The sequence below is a fragment of the Bombus affinis genome, chromosome 6 (assembly GCF_024516045.1).
Source record: "Bombus affinis isolate iyBomAffi1 chromosome 6, iyBomAffi1.2, whole genome shotgun sequence".
NCBI lineage: Eukaryota > Metazoa > Arthropoda > Insecta > Hymenoptera > Apidae > Bombus > Bombus affinis.
In genome coordinates this window covers 2,490,670-2,512,365 of record NC_066349.1, presented here as the reverse complement: position 1 = coordinate 2,512,365, position 21,696 = coordinate 2,490,670, and the positions used below count along the sequence as shown (strand labels likewise).

The window sequence follows — 21,696 nt, the reverse complement described above, 5'->3', positions numbered from 1 at the left end:
CTGCGTAAGATAACGCGTATTGTACATATGACGAGTATTGTATTAGGTTATCCGAAAAGTGTCTTTCTTTTACAAACACGTCTTTTACAATGACACATCTTTATACAAACATGAAAGCTAATCTATCGAACGCGTAATTCGATAAAATAATATAAAACGAAAAATGTTATGTATCTATTATTTGCTTGTTAAAACGAAAGAAACTTTTCGGGAGACCTAATACATCCTCAAGCCTTTTATTAACAATAAAATGGTGTGACAAGGGGGCAATGTATATGTTGTCCTCTTTCCACAATGAAGAATTTGTTAACACGAAACGTCATTATCGCAGGCAAAAATGATTCAAAAACCAAAGTGTGTTGTCGATTATAATCGATTGATGGGAACTGTGGAGCGAATCGCGATACCAGTACCAGATTTGCGATGTTGGCCTATGTGTAACCATGTTTCGAAAAATATCACACGCAATACCATTACTAAAAGCTATTAGTATTATACAATTATATTATACTATATCGCATTATTATATTCTGTAATGTTATTTGTTTCCAAATTGTAATTAAAAGTGAGTGTGTTAAGAATTTATAAATACTCTGTTTTGAGGAAAATTTGTTTCTTCGAAAAGCACCGTCAGAGCAGCACGGTTTGCAGTGAGCCGTAAACGCGGCCGTTGACGACCTTTCTCGCGCATCGTGCACTGTTTTAACGTGGCGACTCGTTCAGCGGAAGTGCCGCGGCGGAGAAGCCGCCCGAAGCGAAAGGGTTCATTTCGTTGTCCTCGGGTCCAAAGGATCGATCGGTGGAACGCATCGATCGAAACGCTGATACCGTGTATTACCTAAACTCGGCGCGTAACGTTCGCAGGAACGTCGCGTCGCTTTGTGTTTGCGGCGGTATTAATATCGCGAGAGAGCTCAGTCAGGTCGCCTAATGCGATACCGTAGTGTAGACAACAGGTGCTAATAACACGTACAGACACGTCCACCTAACTGTCGCTTGTCACAGTTTACTTCCGCTAGATAGTAATCAGCTGCAACTTAATTAAGTACATAGCTCGTGGTAATCGTGAGCCACGTTCTTAAACGCGTTCTCTGTTGGCTGAAATCACCGGGAACGCCTGGAAACGGGCGAGGATTCACGCCAAATTCGTACGCGGTCTCTTCGATGGGTTTCAGCAATCCTGTTCCAACGTTTGCAAACCGATCTGTTGCGTAACTTTCGCGAAAATTCGAGAAAACGTTTTCAATTAACGCGAAGGAATCTCGTCACGTTCGATGATCTCAAACGGGATTTCCAACTAAACTTACAGCTACGTGCTACGTGCTTTCGTGCTACGTGGAATCTTACGGCAACAATTAGCAGAATCTCGGCTGCTTTCCGTAACTTTGCCACCTTTACGTCTTTCCAAACGACCTTGCGCGTTCCAATTTTGCCGGGTCTCGATGCTACGAGAAACGCGTAGCGAATCCGTATCATTCGCGAAAGAGAAATCGTTGAAAAGCAGAGCGGAGTCTCGTTTACCCAGCCACTTGCAACAACTTCGTTAAGGGATTTCGATTGCGATTAGAGTCGCGCGAATCTCAAACGGTCCTTTGAATCTTTTTACGATTTCGATAACCCGTACGTCGACCTCCTTTTTAACACCTTTTTAAGTGTTACTCGAAGTAACGATATTAAGGAATGGCGGTGGATTAACTTTTATTCGTTTATATTTCATTATTTACGTTATGATACGCAGTGTTTATTACAATACGAAGCTGGTTACCTCGTCAAAACGAAAGGTAAGAAACGTTCGAAGGTATCGGGAATACGAAGGACATCAATATCCTCGCGGAAAAGATTGACCTTAGTGAATATCCTGTTTATACAATTTTTTTGGTCACAAAGATCGTGACATGATTTCTGCATGAGTAAGAGAGCAATGCTTCGGACGCAAAAATTACATCCGTGGCGGCACTCGACCTCGGAAATTTCCAACGGTTTCGCGGCACAAAGCGCTCTATCTTAAAAGCGCTATGCCGACAAGCCTTAGGTGTCATCGATATCCCTACGGCTCCTTCGCCGAATTTTCGGAAGATCGCACACGCGGCAGTCGTCGCGGACTTCTAACAAACGCGCGCGATATCGATGGCCAACAAAGAAAAGAATCGGCGTGGCTTTTGAATCAAAGAGATTCAGTCTGCCCTGAGTTGCGAAGTGCGAAGGATTACGCGAAACGAGCGCTCGACTTCCTATAATCTGCGTCAAGCATTGATCGTTACCAAGCGTTGTTAATTGTTAATTGTTAATTGTTGTTTGTTGCCAATTGTTATTGGACGTCAGTTGTTAGTAAGTTAATAAACGTTTTTTGTTGAAACATCTGAGCATTCCTTCTATACCTATCACGACATACCACTTCACATCGAACGTTGTTTCGTCGGGTGAATCCTTGGCGTAGCCCGGAATCTATTCCGCGGTCGAGGCGGCCAGTCGCCACGTCAACACAATTAGTTGGAGCGCAGTAATTCTAAGGAGCTGTCATAAAAGGAGGCTTTTTGATTTACCGTTAAGGCCGTTAAGTGGCATAAAACATCCTCGAGTCAAGAGGTTCCTTATGGTTATTGATCCATCAGGTAAAAATTGAGAAAACCGTAGATTTTCCCACGTTTCCCCCCGGAATTCCACCCAAAAGCGACCAGTGGTGGGGCAATCTCCACCGAGCAAGAGTTTTCTTTTGCAACAGCATCGTCAGCGGACTTCAATGGATCTACGACTACAGATCAGTCAACATATCTTGACTTGTTCATCGACTTTAGAACAGTCAACATCTCTTGAACGGGTCTCCACCCTTCAATCAATCACCTACTTAACTTATCTCTTACGCAGCGTAACTATCTTTTCTACAAAGTTGTTGGAAATATATACTATCTTTGAACCGTTAATGAAGCATTCTATTTATTAAAACCACCTCTGTTATTCTAATCGAAATAGGGGATCGAAATGTTCGTGGAGTCGATCGTCAAATCGTAACGGAAATTTACGACTCGCATTGACGCACTTCCTCGCGATCGCATCTTTCTGCAACTGGTCGAATAAACAAACGTCAAAGTTCAAGCGTCGTAAGACTTATACGGCTTAACACTTTGACCGCCACGTTGGTCATTGGTGACCGGAGCGCTTGAACTTCTTACAATTATAAAGATTGAATAAACATTGACAGTTACGGCATTTTGAATATAACCGATAAATAGAAGATACTTTGAAACAAAAAGTGCCCCATTGAGCTATTAAACATTTTTATTAGAACATCAATAAAAAAGATGAGGACAAATCTTGCATCTAACGGTGCACTATGTTAAAACACTTTAAACATAAATGTGGCTCATTAATACAATCCGGGCAATAGGTGGTTACCTTTTTGATCCTAACTGTTTAACATTTTCTTTATAGCACTCTCTGCAAAATTTTCCTGCTAGATACGCTTGCCCCTTCTTTCTTCTGCATACACGATGACTAAAAATTCCAGAAACATGTTTGATAGTGATAGTAGTAGTAACAAACATTATTTTGAACCTAACCAGATAAAAGACGATGACAATGGAAACAAACTCCGTTCAACAATGAATCGACTCAGACGTTTCAATATTTCTAGTAATAGTGACAATGACGATGAACTAAATATTGATGAAAATAATACAAGCCTCGACAGTGAATAACGCAAACATTCGACGTGTATATTTTCTCAACTGCCAATACCTCCCGTCCTCAGCGACGCTCGTTCGTTCGCAAAGGGTTAAGATATGAGAATATTCGCGTTGAACAGGAGATGCGAATAGTCCTGAAATCATGTCGCGTTTCAATTTTCCGATATCTTGGCCCTCTATTAGACACGGTCTCTTACTCATGCAGCAATCACGACGTACTATTTTTAGCTGAGAAAATTGTACGAACAAGATATGCGTTAAGTTCAACAGGAGACACGTAACAGCCTGAAACACGAGCACTTAGGCGTAAGTAACTATGTTGTATATGTTCGAAATTGTTAGCGAGGTAACAGTAGTGCGCGGCAACCAGATAACGGAGCAGTACTCAAGACGAATCCCAACCAGAGTACGATAGCTTGAAAAGAAATTTTTATTGTTCGCGTGTCGTCACATTTGTACAGCTTGACTCTTCTCGCCTCGGCTTTCCCAAGGAATCACACATACACCCACATTTACTATATTTGGTCTGGTAACTGATCGGTAACTGATTGGAAGTAAGTGTGTATGTAACGTCGCCGCGTTTCTTTTCCGTATCTCAACTGTCGACTACTGAGTATAATGGTTTTTGGAGACGATGGCCCAAGTCGGAAATAGGCCAGTGTTCCGCGTTCGATCGAAGAGAGGGAGAAAGACGTTGAAAATCTCGCTTCTTTCCGTGAAATGTTCGGTCGCCTAAAGGACTATTAATCATTTCGATCAGCCAACACCTTGATTCGGTGCCTTTGAGGGGTTCGCGGAAAAAGATGCGATTCCTGGTACGGGACAATGGCTGGCGAATTTATCATTCCGAGACAAGTACGGAGGAGAGAGTACGTGACGAGTGCATAATCGCGATCTCCTTTGTCCGCGCACAACGCAGAATCGCCCGACGAGCGTTTCGGCGCATGAAAATGAACGTCGTTCCACCTCCGCTTCTCGTCTTCCAGCCGATCTCTGTTTCCAATAGCCACGTTCTTTTGTTCATTCGACCGTACACGCCTTTCAACGATCAACGTTTATCTTTTGTTCGTAAATATTCGCGTCTATCGCACGATAACGATATAAAATTCCATTTTTACACGATAAATTGGCGCGTGCGTTGAATCGCTCGTTGCGAGTTATCCAATCGCCAAGAATTTCACCGACTTGACGGATTTCTCTTCTCGACCGAGTAGCGAACTTGGAGAAACAGCGAGGCACGCGCAAGTGCACGCGTAATCAACCTTTGGATAGTCGAACTACGTGTAGCCTGTGATCGCGTGCTACTCGAGTTTCCACGAATCGTTTACTCGCGTTCATTCACCGTGGCAGTTTTATACTTTCCCCCTTAACAATCTGACATTTCGAGACGGTGACTCCCGCGAGTTTCATACGCGGCCGCTCGAAAAGACTCTCTGCCAAGATCGTCGTTCACTTTGTTTACTCGAGCGTACGGCATTCCATTCGCGCGATCGATGATTCGTCAGCGTCGGTCAGTGCGTAATCGCAACAGCGGAGACCCAATTCGCATTCGTGTCAGCCTTTTCGACGCTCAACTATTCGGTGTAAAAAGGCTGACGCTCGTGACCCTCGTCCTCTATCAATCTAGGTTAACGATATATTTATATTACATAGGCATGGCGAGATCTTTTATTGTCGTTGATACACGCGATCTAGTCACGAAAGACGCAACACCACGGCGCTTGCCTTTCCGTCACACCATCGAATATATTCCGATCGAATTCCGATCGAATAATCGAATCAACCATAATTTCGAAAGTATCTCTTTCGTCGACGTATACGCGTCTATACGCATGTAATATACAAATTCCCGAACCGTCGCAAAGGCATCCTGAAACTCGAGAAATTGCTCGATGGTTTCAAGTTTCCGGAAAGCAAGTTGCGCGATCATCCCACCGCGCGGATATACCAGAACCAAACTCGTATCGTACCTAAACCAGTCGTACCTTGGAATTTCAATCATAGACCATCGACCGATATCCATTTGCTACGAACCGAGAGTGAAATGGATTCTGCAAGTACCGACCAGCAAACTGACACGGGCAACCGTTTAGGATATCGAATTGTTTGCGTCCGGGTTAAGAGTTGCGAGACAGGAGTTGGACTACATCGTAAACGCGAGTAAAACACGCGACTCGAAATCACTGTAGCATGAATAGTCCTCTGCTTGCTGTTCGAATTTCGAGGACGATGGGTTTTCTAGTAGAAGACGGCGGCGCGTTAATAAATCGCTGGAACGAGGGATCGTTCGGCGCGGAAGCCACATTTTCTCGCAACTGCTTTCAAACATCGCGATAAAGACTTTCCTGCTCCTCGGAAGGCAGCCGAAAGGCCATTTACCTCGGAGTTCGTGGCTTGTCACGCGAGACTACAACCGGACTCCACGTGAAGCGTCGCCGAGATCGTTTTATTGTTTCGCTCGGTCGCGACTATATCTCGATGTTTCAGCAGGTTTCCCGCGAGTTCTCGAAGAACCGGCAAACTCTCCGCAGCTAATGACCCTTTGAATCGCTGCTTTTCACCCGCTTTAACCCGACCAACGTAGCGCGCTTTCATCGAAAACGAGCTATTTGGTTGGCAACTAAGTGATTGCGGAGTTTGTCATTAAGTGGTAATCACAAAATCCGCAGTCACTTAGTTGTCAACCTAATACATAATCGGGGCGCGTGCAGTCGCATCGGCAAGGATATCCTTTCCACATACAGTAACCACGGTTGCTTTTACGCTACATTTATGTAACACCGTTTTCGGACATGAACGACCGCCATAAATCTCGACAGACTTCCGCCTAATTAGCTGAGCTTTCTCCGAGATAGCTGCCTAATTCACCTCGCGTCGTTTTCTTCCACATTGCCGGTTCTCGACGTTCGACGCTTGGAAATCGGCTCGCTCGGCCGATTTTATTTTTTAAAAGCATCGCTGGTATATCTGGAAAGTCAGCGAGAAAATTCTGGCGAGGTACTTTTCAACTTTTTCACTTAATGATTCCACGGAAGGTGTACTTTCTGGAAACAGAATATCGAAAGCACGCCACGTTCCGCGAACAGGGAAACTCTTCTGACCGAGTTTCGCTTCTGAACGTAAACTCGGAACGCGAATAAGGTCTCTTGACTCCGCTGAAACGTGCATGCTCTAGCGAAATGCTAGATAGGTTTTCGTAACAACGTTATGCACGTTGCAACGTTAGCAACAATAACGCCATAGGCAAACTGTCTTGCCCGAATTCGATGCACAGCAACCCTTTGCCACCGGATCAATCAAATAAACAAATCCGATTACCGACGTAGAATTTAACCAAAGAGACAAGAAGCAGCGGAGGGAGAACCTCGATCGACGTTCGACGATCGTCGTCTTCGCTCCATTCGCATCGAAGCAATAGGAAAATGGGACTTGAGAATTTGCAACTTTTGAACCACGTTTGGTCGAAAGGTGGTTCCGATATACGAGAACGAGGAGCAACGGTGTTCCGGCCAGGAAACCGGAAGAATGCGAAGCTCTCCGTAGATCCCAACTATTTACGTGCTACGGACGATTTGCACGAGCTACCCTGCATCCGTAACTGTTCCGAACTCTGATTAGATCCGGACCCTGCTCTCTCCTGTTTGAACCCGGACAAGATTCCAAACTCCAGACTGCCTGGAATTTCCAAATTCCGGCTTGCCTTCCCTTTTTCTCGATCCCATCTGCGTGCACCCGTTCAAATTCAAAGTACCGATTAACTATGGACCTCGAACGCCGGTTAAACGGGCGATGGAATTTAGCAGTTTCGTTCGATCGGCTCACCCCTTCCACGCATCCGCTTCAACGAAATACGTCTGCTCTCGTTATCCTTCCCTCGCATCGTCTCAACCAAGGTAGCTTTCATTTCCTAAACGGTCGTCGATCGCGACGATCCAAAAGCGACCACCGAGCAAGGAAACATCGTTTTACCGCGGGACGTCGTTTAATTATCGAGAAACGCCTTAGTTAAAAAGGAAGTTGCATTAACGAGAACGCGAATTAGTACGCGGCGGCCACTTCGGTATGAAATTTGGCCAAGCGGTAAAGTAAGCAGAACGTAGGAAATGGTTGGCGCGGTCGCAAAGGAACTTGTTTTCTCTTGCCGAACGAAATGGCAAACTGGAGGTGTTTTACGGATCGAATTATGCCGTTACTCTCGCGTCATCGATAACTCGAAAAAAGTCAACAAGTAACTTTCGCTGAATTCCTGCAAATACGACCGCCACACACTTTTGTGATCGCATCGGCGCAATTTAGACGGGAGTTGGGAAAACTCGACAAACTGTCGACCCCACCCTCCCAATATCGAAACTCGATGCTAATTAGAGTAACAATCTACCACGCCAACTCCGCCTCTTGGAACGAAGAAAATTTACATAAACGAGTTCGAGGAATCGCATCGTGGAAACAATGGACAGAGTGAAACGAAGGATGACTCACGCAAACGGACCGACTATTCTCTCTCTCTCTCTCTCTCTCTCTCTCTCTCTCCCCGCGCTCGTCGCGTTTCCATCCTCCATTACCTCCAACTTTGATTTCCCTTTACCAAAACTGATATCATCTGTCTGGACTATTCGCGGACGACGCACCAATTCCGCGACTAAAATGAAACTAAGGAAGCCCTCACACCAAGATATTGAAAATATATATGCACCGATGAAAGCGTTCGCAGGACGAGTCTCGCGACACACAGCACCGATATCCTGTATCTTGGCAACACATTTTCCCTATGAAAGCGAAACGTGAAAACGAACGACGATATTGGCACGGTACGCAGCTCGCGGCACGTGTACTACGAAACGCGTATCTCCGTGTGAAAGCAGCCTAACGCGAATCGACTGCCAGGACCGGAGCGGAATCTCGGTCAGCGATGTTTACTTTCACAATCATGAAAAAGAAACGAATGGACTCGGGAGGGAAAAATCGATCGCGTCTGGCACTCGACAGGCAAAAGACGTGAATAACTAACGTCAGTTCGCGCCGATCGCTATGCGCTCCAACTATTTATAGATTTCGCACTAACAGCTATGCGTAATGCGCATAGCTTCGATGTATGTATGTATATGTGTGTATAGCTCGGTCGACGCGTCGCAATCAACCGGTTCCATGTTGTCTGCCGGATTATGTAGCTATATTTCTTCTACGCAAATAATTCAAATTCCTGTAGCTCGGATACAGTTAACAAGATTTCAGATGTCTCACATAACGCTTTGAGCTTTTTCTCCTGGCATCGTCGAAACATACAGATGGGAAATTTACAAAATCTTGTAATACTTGAACAGAACTATTGAAATAATTACTTCAAGAGAAACTTTACATCTCTACTTTTGTACATCCGCGACCTGGAGACCGCTGTTACGAAGAGAATAGAATTTAGCGAAACAAAAATATTCGAAATAAGGAGACGTCATATTATTGTGCCCTTGAATATAAATTATATTTTGGATTACAGGGTGTAGAAACAAAAGAGATATAAGTAGATTTCTATTGCTGTTTCTTGCAGCCTTCAGCTACAGCTACAAGCTTATCTTTTTGGTAATGTCCTTTGCTATAAATATATGAACCTGCTCGCTATCGTAGCTTCTTCCATCGTATTGTAACGCTGCAAGAGCGAGGATCTGGATCAGCATATTCTTATATTTATACTTATACCTTTATTTATTTTAATATATTTTTCTATTATAAATTCACCCACTCGTTCTTCTATCAGCCAACCTCAACAAGAACAGTTTTATTTCTTTCGATCTTCGTACCTGTTTTTCTTATCTTTTTCTTTGTACCTATTCTTGCTGTTAATGAACTTTCTTTACGTATTTGCACATTGATTATTTCTACCATAATGTGAATTCTCTTCCGTATGCGGAATGAGTAAATAAGTAACTGAAATAAACTTCTAAAGCGATACTCTTTGAAAAGGTCGGCCGTGCAAAATGATCGCGACGCGATCTTTCTTTCTAAACACACGCGATAGCAATTCTTACATCGCGAGCGAAACTTCACCGCGATTTTCGTCGGTCGGCAAGAGAAAGCAACTGGATGGTGGAATACGAGGAGAAACCGAGCAGCGAAGAAGTTGCGTTAGGAAACACAGGACCCACAAAGAAGAGAGCGAGAGACCCGGGTGAAGGAATAGAAAAAAGAGGAGGAAGAGGCGACCAGACGTCGAGGGCCCGAGCGAGATGAAAATTTATCGCGTGTATAAGGAAGAAAGTGGTTCGACCAGCGACTCCACATGTCTCCCTCCTGCAAGTTGCACCTGCGTTCCTGTCTACAGATGTATTCCCGTGTAAACGGTAACATTCATGGAACATGCAAGGCATCTCGCACACGCGCTTCTCCCCTTTTCCCTTTCCATTCCTTCTCTCGTTTCCTTTTGTCGTTCCTCTGCTTCCCAGTCGTATTCGAGGACCGGACACTTTACGCCCGTCGAGACGATACCGGAACGACGTCGTATCGAAGGCAAAATGGTCCGCGAGCGCGCGATTGTCACGAGTTCGAATCCATAAGATCGGGTAGTCGCAGCTCCCGAGGAAGAGGTATATTATCGGCTTCTTCAAAAATTCTCTCTCTCTCTCTCTCTCTCTCTCTCCCTCTCTCGTCCATTGATCCCCGTGAAAACATTCCACATGCAAATTGCATCCGCAGCCGGTCGCATTTCCCTGCCAGCGTCACCACGCCGTCGTGCCATCGGCAAATATACATTTTCAGTCGATATGTAAATATGGACGCCGTGTAGCTTCGAATTAAGCGATGTGGTTTAGGAGCGATCCATCACCGGTCTACTTATTAACAACGATTCTCGAAATCTATTTGGCAAAGCCGCTTTATCAACGACCGAACGTGATTTTTCAAAAGCCGCGAGTTCTGTGACGCTACGTAGACCGTTTCTAGGTGACGATATTTTTGATCAATGGAATGATACGGCGTGATATCCGATTTCGAAAAGCTCGAACGTATTCAGCCAACAGTCATTAAACGCAATCCAAACGCGGAATACGAGGCGATTTCATCGAGGCCGGATTTATATCGCCTTAACGAATTTTCCGATCGATGAGGCTAACGGAGGAAGAGGGTTTACAACGCTGGAAAATCTCGGATAAAAAAAGGGGAAAAAAACAAATTTTCGCTAAAATCGCAACGAGTGCGCGGCGTCTGCTATTCGTTGGAACAATGACGAAATTAGTAAGGAAAACATTGGATTGTTTGTTCCGTTGCTTTTTAACGGTGCCGCGCGAATAGGATTTTTCCTGAAAATTGTTCGTTCCAGGTGTTCTCGTTCGTGGTCGGTAGGTAATTAGCAAAGCGTGACGCATCCGCCGAGTGTTTTGCTTCGAGTAACGGTGAATCCAAACTCGTGACTCGTGATTCTCGCGAACGCAAACAGGGAAGTATCGGTAGAAAAATAAACGAGATTCCCTCAAATATTTGCACCGATGGATATCCGTCGTTACGTCGCGACGCTTTCCATATCGAGGCCCTAACCAAATACCCCGAACCATTTACTTTCGACAAAACCATCTCTCGTTTGCTTTTTTCAAACCATTCTCTTTCGTTTTTTTCTGCAACCTCACGGATGAACGTTCGCGTTCCACCTTTCAGTTGCAAATCGCTTCTATCTCGCTTCAACGTGTTCGCGATTACATCTCAGGATGAGAAACACCGATGACCGATCGGAAGCAACAACAAGCCATGGAAACAAGGAAACTGGCGACCAACCGTAGCCCTGACGGATTTATTTTACAACGTGGCGTTTCGCGATACACGATCGATCCGCAGCTTGGATTTCGCGAGTTTCTTCCAAGAAAGAATGGCAAACGACGAGAAATCGGCAGTGTCGATCGGTAGAAGCGAGTCGCGGGAAAGGTACGACCTCGGCGAATGACGAAAGCGCTTCTCTTTCGCGTTTTTACCTTCCCGTTCTCCTACACGTTCTTGCAGCTCCGTTGAGCGCGACTAGGCTCTCGTCTAATGTACACGTTTAGCTTGCCATCGCGTATTCGTACCTCTGTGTCGAGTATTATTATACGCGATGGCCGCGCCATGGGACACTTTCTCACGGTTTCTCCGCTGTCGCTGAATTTCCGAATTTTCCGTCCAAATGAGAACGCGTTCTTCCCGAACTCCGAGCAAAACGACGACGGTTCGACTGACTCGCTTCTGTTTATCGTTGTGCCACTTTCGAACTTGCTCGTCCAAGCTTTCCTAAGACTCGAGGAAAATCAAACTCTCGATAGTCGAACGCTAATTTCTACTCATCGAGTGGTAAATTAAAGCAAGGAAAGGAAGCAAAAAATTAGCCTTTTACTTGCAAGGATAAACGCCGACTGGTAAAAAGCAAAGAGAAGAAAAAAGAATTGCTGATTCGCGAGAATGATTGGCGCAGGTGCACCAACGATGCGACGTGCGGTTGGAAAAACCAACGATTATACTGTAGCTTGGAAATGATGTTATTGGATAGAAATTTGTGCAACGTAACGAGTCAGCGCGGGTCACGCAACCGGTAAATATAGTAGGTATCTCGGCATCTAAGCGAGAGGAGAGACAGTTGGACGCGAAGATAAAAATACAATGAGCCTCGGGTTACGAAATGTTGTAGAGGAATGTTGGGACGCGTTATCGATGCTCGTTCGTCGTTGCCAGCCAGCCACGCGATTTATCGAAAATTTGAAAAGCCGTTGGAAAAAACTGTGGCGCGTGTAACGCGTTCTCCAAACAACCGTCTCGTATTTGTACAGCAAATAAAACCACGGCAGCTTCCGGTATAAACTTTCCCGGTCTGGTATTTCTACGTACACGCAAAGGCATAATAACGACACATAGTAGGACACCTTCGTGTCCCGTTAATCGAGAAGCGTGTTAAAGCGAGCCGCTTCGTTTAATCGGTCTCGCGCGGTGTAACGCGATTCTCGGATGGTCGAACGAGCAAGCTGACCGAGAATGAAATTCGAGGCTACGGGGGCTCTTGTCTATGCTTTCCGAGAAGCCGCGCAGTAACTTTTGACGTTCTTTTCCCCGTAACGGAGACGCAATGCGGCCGTAAATTGCGACGGATGTGCGCCAAGGTGAAGAAAAATAATTCCACGAAATCTTCCGTTTCGAGGCCTCCGCTCGATGCCGACTATGCGAATCGCGTAACCGCGCGTACCTACCTACTAAAATTGGCGCAACGTGACGCTACGATTCGCTGATTCGCGCGGCCGTGCCTATGCTTTTCGCAATGATATAAATTTTTCAGGAAACCGCAACGAGTGTTTCGCAAGCAGCGGTCCGCGCTGCTTTCCCACTAAAAAGTGCCGCGATAAGATCTGGCGACGTTTCGCAACGATTTCCTATTGTTCGACCGACCGCAGAGTTTCGCGCAATCGAATTCGACGGAAAACGTTCTCGTGACCTCGAGCGAATGAGCGAACGGACGAACGAGCGAAAAGGAAACGGGTTCTCGAACAGAGGAAAACTTTTTCTCTCGGCAACGTTGCTGAAGATAGAGACGGCCTTGCAGCGTATACCTTCCACTGCGAAATGCAACCCGTTGCATTTGCATCGATAACGCCTGGAGACTGCGGCCACTGCTCGAAAGATCCCCTTTCTCGGCACCCACAACCGTACACTGGCGCTGCTGCATCTTTTGCCTTTCCTTAAATTCAATCGCATTGCCACGGCGTTCACGTGCCACGATGCACTCGGATCGTATTACACGAAACCGAGACAGGAGAAGAGAAGGGAAGAGAAGAGGAAATTCACCCTCGTCTCGATTCGTCTCCTCTCGTCGCCTGCCACTTCGCTCCTCCGTTCTGCGCTCTCCACTCGACTCGCGCTTTTCAAACTTTGAGAAAAACCGCCACGGGAAACGAAGCGGATAGACGAAGCTACGGTTTCTAGATCGAAAAACTTTTTCCGCGTTCTGCTACCGTGAAATTTAGGCTTCGCTTCCAGCGTCGTCGAAAATCCGAGGAAATACTCGACGCGCCGTTTCCACGTCGACGAACAATTTCCTCCGCGAATTTGTCAAACGCGAACAATTGCCGTCTCTTTCTCCAATTCTTTTCAACGAACGGTATAGGAAAGTAACTGCTGTGTGTACGATCGACAGCGTTCGCCGGTTGCGATGAACGCAACGGAACGGAAGAAAGGACGAGTCCGTTGGTCCCGTGGTCGTCGACTGGAGTCCGAACCAAGCAAAAAAATCATCGAGCTATTCGTGTTTGTATTCAATGTTGCTCGAGAACCGTAATCAGCAGAGACTGGCCAGTCGTCAATTTGGTGCTATGCTTCGACCAGTCCCATACTAGGAATTACATACTCGCTCTTCGAAAATCGTCTTAACGAATTCCGTGAAGGAGCAGAGTCGAGAGAAGCCAGCAAGAATGGCGCGTCCCTTTGCCGATGTGAAATTACAGTTCTGTTTCTCTGGCTTGTCATTATCCGAGTCCCGAGGCCCTCCGAGCTAACGCAGACGCGTATACGTGCCCTCCAACTTTCCCCAGGATGCGACGTCCGTGCAATTGCGATTTCTTTTCTATCCTTCCCTCTCGTCGCCCTTCCTTTTCACGTTTCAACCTCTCAACCATCACTTTGCCACCTTCTCTTACGAATCTTGGAAAAATTCTAGCTACGAGCTTCGATCCGGATTCGCAAATAACGACGAGGAGGAAAGTTTCAACGCTAACGCATGAAAGGAAAGACAGGGCAACATCCTGTCCATGGTCACGATTACAAACTCTCGAAACGTTACTATACGAAGAATAGCTATAACAATCGAAAGGAAACGCGCCTCGGCTGAAACATAATGCACGCAAACTATCGCGTGACGATGAAAAACACACGAAAAGGAGACGTCTCTGACAATTGGGAAACGACTTTCCGCAAAACGATTACCGACTTCCGTTACATCGGAAGCGTATCCCCGGTGCCACTCGCGACCGGTCCTCGTTCGCGTTCCGCACGCTATCGTCATTATTCGGATACATGGTAACTGTATGCGTGCCATTCGAACGGAACGAAACGACCACCGGTAAAAAAACACGCTTACGACCATAGAGTGGATGACTTTTCGTTACGTTGCTCGTCTCCGCTCGCAGCGGTACACGTTACCACTGTCGTTACCCGTCGCTCGGCGATACTCGAAAATTCGCGGACGCCACCAACCGGCAATTACCGTTGTTGAAATTTCGTCGCAGCGCGTCGAGACCGTAGTGGAAAAATCGAATTTGCCTGGACCAGCGCGCAAGGGTCGTTCGTAATGTCCGTTAAGCCGACTTTTTCGCGCACTGTCTCGGTTCGCCGAATATTTCAAGCATAAATTCAAATAAACCATCTCTGATGATAGTCCTCCGCACGACTCGCCGACGACTCGACGGATACGTATATGCATGAAATTGGCTTCGTTTGATGAGAAACGTGGCGCATTAAGGTGGCGACACGCGCGTCGTGCCAGTCAGTGGTTCGAACGACGCGCCGCGTTGCACGTAGTTTCCAGTTTTTTGTCGACGATCGCCACTGGTTCGGGACGCGAGATGCGCGAATCGCATGGTCAGTCGCACCATCTTCCTCGCGAATTGCTCATCAGATCGAGATAAAATATGAAATATAACGCGGCCACGTTTCAGGAGTTCGCCTTCGCGGTTAGACGTAGCCGGATGTTGCCACTAGTTACAACGCCACTTTCTACCGGTGAAACGCGCATCGAGGACATTCAACCGAGAACATTTGCGCATCAACGATTTCGCTTGAATTTCATCCTTTGTTCTTTACGTTCGTCTGTGGAGCGTGTGCGCGCCGCGAAGCCCTATACGCTCTATACAATACAACATTGATAACGCCGCTACATCCTCGCGAGTCTAAATTGTTTGCAATGCAACATTTTATACTAATATACCGGCACTTTCTCGTGAACGATGAAAATAATTTCGTGCAAACGTATATGTAAATAGCCGAGAGGCAGAAAGATGAAACGTCATATCGATAGACGCGTTTCACTTTTGAAGAATGGAGATGACTGCTATGAAATTCTACAAATGCATAAATCGTTGCTGTTTCGTTCGAATTCCCTGCAATTCTGTAACGGGGACAAACGGAAATTTAAGATGTAAAAGAACGATGAAACGCAGATCTATCGCCACTGAACTAAGAGGAGAGGTGTTTAATTTATGCCTTCCGCGTATCCTTTGTTCCGCGGATGAATTCGACCGCTAATAAAAAGCATCGGTCGGACATTTACGCATCGACGATTTCGCCCCTTGTTCTATACGAACCCTCGTGTTCCTCTTTCTCGGAATCGTCATCGACGCGATACGCGCCGGAAGAAGAAAGGGAGAAAATCGCTTACGGGGAAAAGCAAAAAGCGGAAAAAACGTCGGAGTCCAGGAAAAGGAGTGGAATCTTGGCTATCTTTCTTTCTCCTCTCTCTTTCTCTCTCGCCTATTACGGCTACGAACAGTTGTTTTTTTCAAAATGGCCGTCTCGTACGCCGATTTTTTCGACCTTGTACTCTGCAAACACACCCGAAAGAAATGCTCGTTTGCAAGTATGCCAAGCGTAAAGAAGAATCGAGAGAAAAACGACGATGCAGTGGTTTCTAATATTTTCGCCGAAATTATCATACAAATGAAAGCATCGGTGGTGTCGCGCGTCATTTTCGATTCGTACCCGCGATGTTTTGTCCGTCGCGAAACGTTCGCTTGCATACTCGTGCATTCAAGATGGCGGAAGCCTGGTAGGCAAAGCAGCACAGGTACATAGTTACAGAAACGTTCAGCAGATACACATCGAACACGTCGATCTAAGAATCGGTATTTCGGAGAACGCGAAAGGACTGGTAATCAGATTTTCCGACGTTTAACTACCGCAGACAAGAATCACCGCAGCATACGAAATGAAATGTAAAAAATCGAAGGGCTACGTACTTCAAGTTATGCGCGTGAGAATTATCCGTAAAAACGATATCGACCAGGATAGACAATAGACAGGACGACGGCCCGTTGGAATCGATTAGACAGAATCGATGGAAGGATCGGAGAAAGAGAGAGAAAGTTGGGCGACCTGCGAACGAACATCCGCATAATTTCGTGCGTGTTCATCGTCGGGAAGCGGCATGCTTTAGATGGACACGCTCGATAGAGACGTAACAGGTGTGGACAGAGAGCGGGAGCGGGAGCATGGCCACACGTCCGTTAACCCTCGGACTTTTCGAGAACCAGACGCGACAACCTCTCCTTGTCGAGAGCAGCAGAGACCAGTGAATACGTGCAACAACTATACCGTTTGACACCTGGAGGAGTATACCGAGAACGCGCGCGCAGCGCACAATAGCCGAGCTAAAATCCCACTTTGTCCCAGGAATAATAAAGTTCCCGGTGCGGAAGGGATTCGGCAAATCGGCCGGTCGACCCCTCGAAGGTCTCTTCTCGGAACCGTGTCTTTGTTAGCTCGCCTTGCGGTTACGAAGGGGACAGCCGAACGCGTCTCAAACTGCGACCCCCTACAGCGATTTTCATCTCGTACTTCGTACCGTGTTTCTAGATTTATCGTGGAATAAACAAGCGCTTCGCAGAAACGTTATTACCGGGTGACGTGACGTGACTCGCTTGCCTCGTTGCCACACCGTACCACGCCGCACAACGCCGCACCACGCCGCGTCCCCAGCAATTCCAATAACCGATCGCTTCTTCGCTCTCCTTTTTACGATTATCTCCAACGCGAATATTCTTTCCACTGGAAACCTGTTACGCTTTTGACAAACCATACGCCATTTTAGCGGACAGAGTAACGCGACTCTCCAACTTCCCAATGTTTATTCGGAAACCATTTACCAAGTCCACTTCGTGTTTCTCTGTTCAGCCGATGTGTACTTTGTCAAAGACGATGTTTGTTTTAAATCGAGCGTATTCTATGACAGACTAATAACCGGTTTAACGTAATGCTCTGATGATGGTTTAAACAAAAAAAAAAGAATATGCATATATGTATTCCGTAAATGTAGTAAATCAGTGAGAGCGAACAGTGGACACACTTCCAGGTATTCGTCGAGTTTGATAAAAAAAAGTGGCAAGAAATTGCATCAGCCTACGCGAATGTCGAGAATGTCGTTCAAATCCTAAGAGCGTGACTCAGAACAGCCAGGACATCCAAGTAAAATCATGGGATATTTCGTTACGCTTCTTCCGTCGGCGGGACTACGATTTATGTGTTTCTCGTATCTCATCGACGCGAAGCTACGTTAAGCTTGAAAATGAAAATAGGCCGAGTAACCTATGCGTTAATTACGACTCAAATCAACTTGACCAGACACATCGTTTAACCTTCGCTCGAGATTGCACGCGCGGCAAGTGTTTTCATCGGTTACAATCCCTCTGACAAATCTACATACGCGGTGCTCTTTCTTTTCAAAATTTTCAAATTTTATTAACATTATTTTAACACCATCTTCTTAATCTTAACATTAGGATAATAAAGCGACACTCACCATTCGATACTCCTGTATCCTCGTAGACAACAGTGAAGCGCTTTGAACGCTCCGATGTTCGCGTACTCTGTTGTCACGACCTCCTTCGTAAACCTGAGGCCACCGGGTGGTAAATTGTCGAATTTGTGCTTAGAACAGTAGTCCTTAAGTTCGTTGCCCTGACAGATCGCAATGAGGAGCGAAAAGACAAGCAGTCCCCGCTCGACCGGTGTCGTCATCTTCAGATCTCGACGAAAAACCAATTTACCAGGAAGCCGGGAAAACGTTTCAGATTTCGTGATTTTCGAATCCGAGAACCGCCATGACCGAGTTTCCAGGGTGAAAATTAAGTCCCAACGGTTCACAGCAGACTTTTCCCCAAAAGAAAACCGATATCTTTCACTTCAGCACCGTTAACGTCCAAAGATAAATACAACGACTCCCGTCACTAAGCACGCGCTGGCGATCTTAACCGATTCGTTTGATATTTGTCGTCAAACATAAACTTTCGTCTACTCGAGAAGACTGTGTGTTTACTGAGTGGTTTCAAATGGTTTTCGCCGCGCGCTCTTTTTCTTCTTAGCCGATAAATCGTTCAACCATTCAGTCACTTTCCGTGAAAACCATTCCTCTTTACACCAGCTCTATTTTCGACAAAGTCCCACGCCGATTGTACAGCTAATCCGTACCTTTCAACCCCGCGCGATTACCGATAATTTCAACCAACGCGTATATACTCTTTACCTCGCGAATGTTTCTCGTAAAGTATTACAAGATTCAACAACGTTACGTCAAACGTCTCGATGCTACATCAACAACACCTATCACGAGACTGCACTCAGAAATCGTAACAAATCGAAAATCGTATCGCGTGCTGTATCCTAAAAGAGGAAAAACGTTGAATATCGAAATCTAGAAGAACGATCGTAACACAACCTACGTTCAGCAACCGATATACAACACACCAGCGAAACACGCGCTGTGAAAGCCGACGGCTTACTGCCAGCCCACTGCTTTGAAAACTCCCCGTAGGCCACGGGCCACGGGTTTAAAACGAGCCGCCTGTTGCCTCGTGCCCGTTCGGTTCAATCCGGCTCTCTTCGGCCATCCTCGACGGGACACCGACTATCCGACTGTGCTACGGTCGCGTGTAACCGCCCGTTGTGTTTCTCCCAAAAAGGTACAGCCCATACTTTTTTTTTCTATATGTGTTTCAGTAGTTTTCAAGACTACGTACATGCTATACGAATGTTATGACACATTTAAACACGAACAGCTTCAATTCATCGATTCTTCGTTTAATTGAAATATGTCCGTGGGAAACAGAGGACGCTGTTCTCTGAAGCAATCGATAAATCGATACATCTCTTACAAAACTCGCTTTTCAGGATCGATTTAACATAACGTTCGGTAGATTTATTTTCGCGTTGCTAATCTATTTAGTCGAAGCAGATATACTGACGATTAGATTAGAAGGAAAATGACGCATCCACAAATTATTGAACACATTTCCAAGGTAAGAAGAAAAAGCGTTGTACTTTACATTCCATTATTGTTTTCTTGTTACTCGTGACGATAAAATTCCACAAAGAAGACGTGTGGGAAACTAGGAGGATACGTTTGAGCGAGACATTCGCGTTATTTGCTTTGCTTTTATTCGACGCTCAAAAGTAAAACAGTTCGAATAGCGGGTGCAACTGTACACGCGTACAAACAAGTAACCAAAGAATGTCCGTATTTTTTTTGTAATGTAATGCAATAAAATATTTGGCAAACCAGTGTGCGTTTACTCGATCGTCCAAAGGGCGCTTCGACAGATATTTGACTACGAAAGAAATTAGATTAGAATATAAGTTTCCACGAATATGATAAACTGCAAATAAATGTATTTAACAACAACAGATAATTTTTACGGATAAGATTCTCTTGAAGGCAACTGGCACGTGCGATGTTGTTCAACGAATTTCTGCATATTAATGATCGCATACGTGCATCCCATGTTAACTTCTATAAGTTACTTCCAAAAGTGTTACATCGATGTGATATTTAAGACTATGAAAGCACGGTTCGATCTTACAAAATTACGATCCTTACTTATATATTTATCTATTTACAGAATATACGCTTTGGCAGAAAATATACGTAAATATATGTATATATTTGTACAAAAAAGAGAAGGAAAGGAAGAGAGAGCTAGACATAAACGTTTAAACGTAAACTAAGAATGAATATAAATAATTATAGTATATGTACTAATCTAAAGGAACAATATAAGAATGCTAGGGTTTGAGCAAATATGTATGTTCTGGTAGACAGATTTGGTGTAGATAGACACTCACTCCGTGCAAAATTATTTAAAAATGTTAAAATATCCATAAGTAATGTTTTGCGTTTAAAAAATGTTACTTCTCAAACATCTTGAAGGTAAATACGTTTAGAGAACAGACATTATTCTTCTATCGCTCAATGTCTGAAGATTTTAATTATTAATAATTTCTCCATAGGTATGAGAATCGAATAGCATAGGATGACCACTATGTTTGGCAGCAAGTTACACAGTTTTGAACGTTTCAATTTGTTACTACGTTGCTTATCGTCTACGATTTGGTAGCAACGGGTACAACGTTCTTCGTACGCTCACTCGTGTACACGCGGCTGCCGCTGACTTGCATTCTGCGAATTCGAATATGCGGTCAGTCGTTTCGTGTAGTGTGGCAACGATTATGCCGGATGATCGTAGCCAGACCCGCAGCATTTACGTGCGTACAACCACGACACATGGGAAAAACTTTTATGCGTGCCGACGATGAACGTAGTCTTTCTAGTAGAACCAGTTTTTTATTTATACCTCTAAAAATAAATCCTTTATTTTACGATATATCGCTATCGGTTAAAACGATCGGTCAACGCGACTTCATCTCGATTCGAAAACGTAACGGAGGAGGTTGTCGGACTTCGTCCGATCGATTTCTTGGATTCTTAATTCTTATTCGCTTCTTTTGAGCAAAAAGGTAATTCGTTCATGCGACGCCGTGTCACAAAGAGAATACCCATTGACCAGATTATAGATCGTAAACATCGAACGTTACGTGTCTATTAAAAAGATCCAAACCAGGAGTGCTACTACGTAGCCGGTATTTTCCGTGTTGTCCAACGCGTTGTTTGTCGTCCTCTGAAATTAATCTGCCTAAGTTGTCACCGTGTGGGATCGACTGTTTTCGTCCGCCCTTGACATCATCTTGTTGGAACAGCTACATTAAAACATAGCATTTAATATAGTGTATCGCGCGTAATCGGCTTTATTTCGAAACGAATCATCGAAAGATGCACTTATCAGCAAAGGTATCGAGTACGATAATAAAACTACTGTGATATCGATATGATCGCGTCCACAAGCTAGAAACTTGAAAGGTTTTCATTTGTAAATTTAGGTAAGACTCCTTTAATTATATGGCTATAGAACGGTTCTCGTAGTCGTTCTGTAAAATTTGTCAAGAAGCAAACCCCTTCTGAACAGACTTCAAAGAACAGTCA

At 45.1% G+C, this 21,696-nt stretch overlaps 1 protein-coding gene across 1 annotated transcript in view; it reads right to left on the bottom strand.

The window, feature by feature from the left end:
* The window catches only part of LOC126917136 (single Ig IL-1-related receptor-like), a 125,679-nt gene extending 106,497 nt beyond the window's left edge, over positions 1 to 19,182 (bottom strand). Inside the window, exon 1 of the mRNA XM_050723685.1 lies at positions 18,184 to 19,182. Coding sequence (XP_050579642.1) covers positions 18,184 to 18,401 — 218 coding nt within the window. The 5' untranslated portion in view covers positions 18,402 to 19,182. The remainder of the gene's footprint in view (positions 1 to 18,183) is intronic.
* Positions 19,183 to 21,696: the final 2,514 nt, after the last annotated feature.